Source organism: Scomber scombrus, chromosome 6 (assembly GCF_963691925.1).
Source record: "Scomber scombrus chromosome 6, fScoSco1.1, whole genome shotgun sequence".
In the NCBI taxonomy this organism is placed as follows: domain Eukaryota; kingdom Metazoa; phylum Chordata; class Actinopteri; order Scombriformes; family Scombridae; genus Scomber; species Scomber scombrus.
In genome coordinates, this window is record NC_084975.1 from 9465564 (window position 1) to 9471563 (window position 6000).

At 39.9% G+C, this 6000-nt stretch overlaps 1 protein-coding gene across 2 annotated transcripts in view; it reads right to left on the reverse strand.

The window, feature by feature from the left end:
• The window catches only part of wwp2 (WW domain containing E3 ubiquitin protein ligase 2), a 57899-nt gene that overhangs the window by 31810 nt on the left and 20089 nt on the right, over positions 1-6000 (reverse strand). For both annotated transcript variants that reach the window (XM_062421599.1, XM_062421597.1), the window contains exons 6-8: positions 5815-5893; positions 2736-2881; positions 1808-2051 (exon numbers count right to left, since the gene is read on the reverse strand). In XM_062421599.1, coding sequence (XP_062277583.1) covers positions 1808-2051; positions 2736-2881; positions 5815-5893 — 469 coding nt within the window. The remainder of the gene's footprint in view (positions 1-1807; positions 2052-2735; positions 2882-5814; positions 5894-6000) is intronic.

Sequence of the window (6000 nt, forward strand, 5' to 3'; positions counted from 1 at the left end):
TTCTACACTGCACATTCAAAGACTTCATTATAAATGTACAGTATTCACAAACCTGAAGGCCTTTCTCCCAAAATACATGATTATTTAGAGAGGAAAGGGAGTGTGCCACACTAGCAGTTCTGTACTTAATAGTGTGTGACCAACAGACACAGAGAGGATTATTGATGCCATCAACCTAGAGGACACACACCAGCTCTATGAATGTCTTAATCACCTGCAATCATTCTTATTTGAGCTGTTCTATTGGGTCCATTTAACGCCCCTAAAGGGGACATATTTTTGTAATTTTTTGTTATTTATACACTGTTATGTTGTTGGATATCTATGGTCAAACATGGTCAAAGTCCCAAAACGTTAGGTGAACATATGTAGTGATGCTTCCTGCAAGTCAAAAATGTGGGTTTAACCCTCTACATTCTACATGTGTGGACGTTGGTTCGTTGTGCACACCCATAAATGGCCGCCGGAGCCTTTGTTGCTAAGGTTTTTCCATGTGTTGTTTGCGTTGTCTGCTTTCATATTTTGAATTAGATTTCAGCTTAAACGTGTATTTGAGAAATTTACATTTTGAGTAAAGAACGGGAAAAAGCAGTGAACTCCTACAACCATAGTTTGTTCCATGGTTTGTTGAGCAACGAGAAGTCTCCCAAGACGCATTTTGTCCAGAAGCTAACCTATCAAAACAGAAGAGGCCTTAAAGAGACAGGAGCTAAACATATTTACCAATATATTTATTAATGTAAGTAATATCTATAATAGGTGGTTAACACTGGCTTCAAGTTGAGTTACTCCACCTCAGTGTCTGAACACTTCAATGGAATAGATACAACACATGCAAATCCGACCTTTTGTACAAAAGGAGTTAAAAGGAAACTTTTTGTGACCACAAACCACAGGGTCACGATTGATATCGAACCCTGATCGTACCCATTTTTATCATCTCACATCGGGCTTATTCAGCTGATAACAGACAGATTTTGACTTATTGAAACAGACAAAGCACATTTGTACTTAATGACATCATTAATGAATACATTAAAAGGGCCTTGCTATTGTGAAAGGTGTACTGCAACTGAGGAATCACCGATGTTAACTTATGCTTTACCTGTTCTAACAAGTCACAATGTCTGCAGTCTTTAATTATGTTATTTAGTTATATAGTTATTTAGTCACTATTAAAACTTGATATTAACACTAATTATTTTATTAATAAACATTTCAAGAGGCGATCAAGCCTTTCTGTCTTTGTATGTTCAATACAAATAATTTTTGAAAGAGAAGAAAGAGAATGAGAAGAAATGCATGAGGAATCAACTAGACTGTGTGTTACTGTGTGTAGTCATGGGGGATGCAAAGGAAATTAAAAGTTTAATTTTGGATGGATTATCATATTTCTCAATAAAACTTAATTATCATGTTATATTTACTCATGTAAGTCTTATGAAACTTTAGGCCTATTTCTGCCTACATGCTTGTCAAGCTTCCAGATTCACAGCTTGAAATGTGCAGCTTATTCTTAATGTATGTTTTGAATGTTTTAACGTCACCATCATGAAAAGGGTTTCCACTGTTTAGTCAGTATCACTTTATATGAGAGCAGGTTCATCTTTAGATTTGCCTTGAAAATACATATACGTTTTAAATTTGGTTTTAAATGTCTACATTTTGTTGATGAAATGTGCTTAGTTACTTTTTAAAATCAGCATTTGTTATAAATCTATGAAGCATGAAACTCAATCAGATCAAGTTGTGGGCAGAGTGGGAGATGTTCCGACGCACTTTAACTCTGCGTTGCATGAGTTCTTACCCAGCCGGGAGTGTGTCTGTAGTGGATTCTGTGGCACTGCTGTTGGCCTGCTCGGTGCTGGAGGTGGCATTGGGCCCGGGCTCTGCCGGTGTGACTGAACTCAGGGCGTCCTGACCCGGAGAGGGGCTACTACTGCTGCTGCTGGCGGCTGGGGATCGGCCCGATGGAGAAGATGGAGGAGGCGTGTGACGGGCCACGCCGCCTCGACTGTTCTCCAGCCCGTTGGATGTCAACTCAACTTTATCTGAGAGGCAACACAGCAATGGGGGGTGGGGAGCATGACGGTCACTTACTTTTCCAGTGTTTATGAAACATCTTATTATAGTTTGGTGATGATATAAATCCAAGATATTCCCTATTTCACAATTTTCAATTCTAGCCATAACTTGTACACTGCATTCATGCGCTACTGAGAGGGTCTGACATCTGGGACATATAAGCTGGCTGCTAAACATTTTTACATTCTAGTGAGCTATGGAAACAAACCCAGAGGACAAACAGTAAACAAGGAAACTGTTACAGAAGCTTCACATTTGCCAGTTTAAGAAGTGGTCAGAGTTGGTAGAGCTCTGCACTCCAGTGGCGAACCTCTACTTATTTATTTAATAATAGCAGAAATACAGGAGTCTGATCAATCACATAAATATAAATGAGTAAGTAATTATTGAGTCACAACTACTAACACCCTTAATAAACTTTTTTTTTTTACCGTGCAGGGACATATATAATATGGTTATCCCTGTCTTTTAGTGCTCCTTGAAAAATATTGCGATCAGCAGCTTCAATCCATGTAACATCGGAATCAATTCTAACAAACATATCAGAGTCCAACTAATTAGCGTACATACATAATAATGTTATAATGTCCCGTTTAAGCCCAGTTTGTGTGTATCAAACAGATATAAGATTAGCAGATGTTTTCGTATACCTGCACTGCTTCCGGGGCTGCCATGATTCTTGGAGGACCGGCGGCGAGGGATCTGCTCCTCGTTCAGTTCCCCGTTAGTCAGAGAGATGCCTCTGGAGCATCCCGGAGAGCCACTCTGCGAACCCCCCACTGAGTGCCTGTTAATCCTGCTCAGAGAGAGGAACAGACAGAGAGAGAGAGAGAGAAAAGAGGAGATGTGGTGCAGAATAGAGCAAAAAGGAGGGGGAGGGTAAGAGGGAGGGTGAGAAATGTCAAAGAAACATTAATATTAAGACTTAGTGTATTGAAAAGAAAAAAATGTCTGACTATTGTGCATAACTTGCTCTTGGACTGTCTTTGACTGTCTTCTTATGTCCACTTCTTAACAATCATCCCATGATTAGACCTATTGTTGTTTCTGACTCATGGGAATAGGCCTGGCACATGTGGGTGTGTACATGGGCAAAACACACACAAACACACACAGAAGTGAGGTGTCGGTGTCGGCTACTTTTCCTCTCTGAACACCCTCATATTTTCCTAACGCTAAATTTAACTTTGCTTTTCCGACAAGAACTTTTATACAAAGAAAACATGTTGGCTTTCCCTCCCTGGGACCGAGGAATGCTGAGGCCCGAGCTTGGACGCCAATCAACAGGAGAAGAAGTGGATTTGGAGCTTCTGCTTGGTTGTTTATTTGCCACAATAAGGAGAAGAAGAAGCGGCGTGTGTGTGTAAATGCTAATGAATGTGTTTGTGTCTGAGACCACGCTAAACGCCACCCTCTTTTCTCCATCGGTGGCATCTGATCCATCGAACACGACTGGATGGTGATGTTGACTGCTTCTCCATGACAGCGGCGGTTTAAGCTCTTGGCTGAACTGTGTTTAATGCCCCCCTGCAATGTTTATAGGGAAATACCATCTGACCCCATGCACTCTCGCCGCAATGCTTTGAAATAAATGCAAGTCTGCTCCACTATTTATTATCCCACTACCATTCTATCTCGGGGAGAGCGGTGTCTGAAACCACATTGGGGGGGGGGGACGGATAACATGCTGGCACTCTGCGTAAGTGCTTCAGTTGACCATACTGACACAGGCCTCCTTCACTCGATCCGTCTCTTTTTCATTCTCCTATTTATTTGGAGTACAATTATGCCTCGGGGTTTTTACGATTTTCATAGAGGCGCTTTGCAAACAGTGTTTTAGAGAGAGAGGTTATGCAAGTTTATTATCGTGCTATTATTCTTATTATTACACCGCAACGTCCGCAGGGAGTTGCAAACCAGAAGAATAGTGAACCCTGCTTGATTTAGATGTTTAAAAAGCTGGTTTTCAGTGTGTGTGTGTGTGTGTGTGTGTGTGTGTGTGTGTGTGTGTGTGTGTGTGTGTGTGTGTTAAGAAGTGGTTTAAGACACAAATCACGCACTTATTTAAAAGTTGGTTGAGTCTCATGTTCCATGTTCTCCATATTTCTGTTTCTGTTTCTGTTTTCTTGATCAGAGAGTAAACAGCTGCCTCATTAATTGTCTGTGCCTTTGCTCTTTCTCCCTGAAGGTCCTGCTTCTCATAAATATGTATTAATTTCTTCATTTCAGAGAAGTGCTATAATATGCTGCGGGAAGACAATAAGTGTGGATGTGAACAACTACTTAAAAGTATGATTCCAGTCAAGACACGGACAAAACTTCAGAGGAGGCATGCCAGCGCTGTCAAAGTCACTTATTGCTCTCCCTTTTTTCATTAAATTGCTACATACTGAAATTATAGCTTTGTATTTCCAAAGTCTTTCCAATTGACTCGATGTAGGAGGTCACAGTAAAATATGTGTGTGTGCATGTTTAAAGAGGATGCGTGTTGGGAGGTGAGGGATTAAGAGGATTTGTGTTTGTTTTCGGATTTTAATCGTCTTCATCCAAGAAAAGGGGTGCCTGACAGAGCAACTTTAGGAACCACTGTTCTGATTCAGAGAAAGATATTTATTTTACTTCTTAGAGCAGCAGCATTTTCTTTGGAATACACAGTCAAACAAAGAAAGATATGCCACCAAAAGAGAAACTATACACCTAAAGAAATGAGTTAAAAAGAAGCAGATCACTCAGACTAACACAAGGACGTATATGCTATTGATATGCTATAAAGAAAGGCTGCTGTCATAAGGTCAAAACTAAATCTTAGAGAAGTGCTGAGGAGGATTGATGCTGATGTGACTTTAAAAAAAAATTGAGTTGCTCCCTCTTCAACCCATAAATAACTGTGTATGACCTCTGCACGATATCTACATTTAATCATTAACTTAAAAGAAAATTGTGTTATAGTAGCAGACGACTGTTATTGGATATAAAAACAGTAAGAATAGAAATAAGAATACAGTCATTGTTAAAACTATTGCGCCAGAGGAGTGAATGGTGTCCATAAACAGGGCTGAAAACTAGCAACATGGAAAGCTTTGTCAGATTCTTAATCTCGTGTATGTGATGGAATCTGATGGAATCTGATGAAACATGATCAAAATGATCATTTCATTTATTTTATCATGTCTCAACTTGCTCAATAAAGATACTTTTTAATAAATACAGTGTTTTGGTCACTGACCTTAAAATATGCTGACAAATGGAAATATACATCTTAAATACCAAAGGCAGAGTTCACAGTGAGCAATTATCACAAGCATTTCATTAGTGGCAACAGGCTGCACCTTATAGCTCAGAGTGAACTCCTCCTCCTCTTCATTTGGACTCAAAGTACAAATCACCATAGTAACCAGAAAATGTATTGAAAATATTTAAATCACATCTATCAGCTAATTAATCACCTGAGATGGTCAATAAGACTATCTGCATACACTAGAAAATGTCAAAACTAGCAATAATACATTGTCCCCTGTCTGTTGTTCACTCCACTCTCAGGCATTTTCCTATATTCTCACCTGACCCAATATTTATGATTTAAATATTTTCTACATTTCCGCTAGTTTCAACAAGACATTAGTGTTTTATCCTTGCAGCATCAAGGTAGGTGTGTGTGTGTGTGTGTGTGTGTGTGTGTGTGTCTGTGTGTGTGTGTGTGTGTGTGTGTGTGTGTGTGTCCGTTCAGACCTGCTGTGAGATTCAGCAACACTGGGGGTCTCTTCGCTCTGCGTCCTCCTCAGGTTGGGTCTGTCTGACTGCAGTATCTCTGCAACAAAAACACATAAAATCATCATTGTAGGGACATACTATAGATAACCAGCTGTCATCTGTCATTCACAACACGTACACAGTGTCAATCAGGGGGTAAAGTAG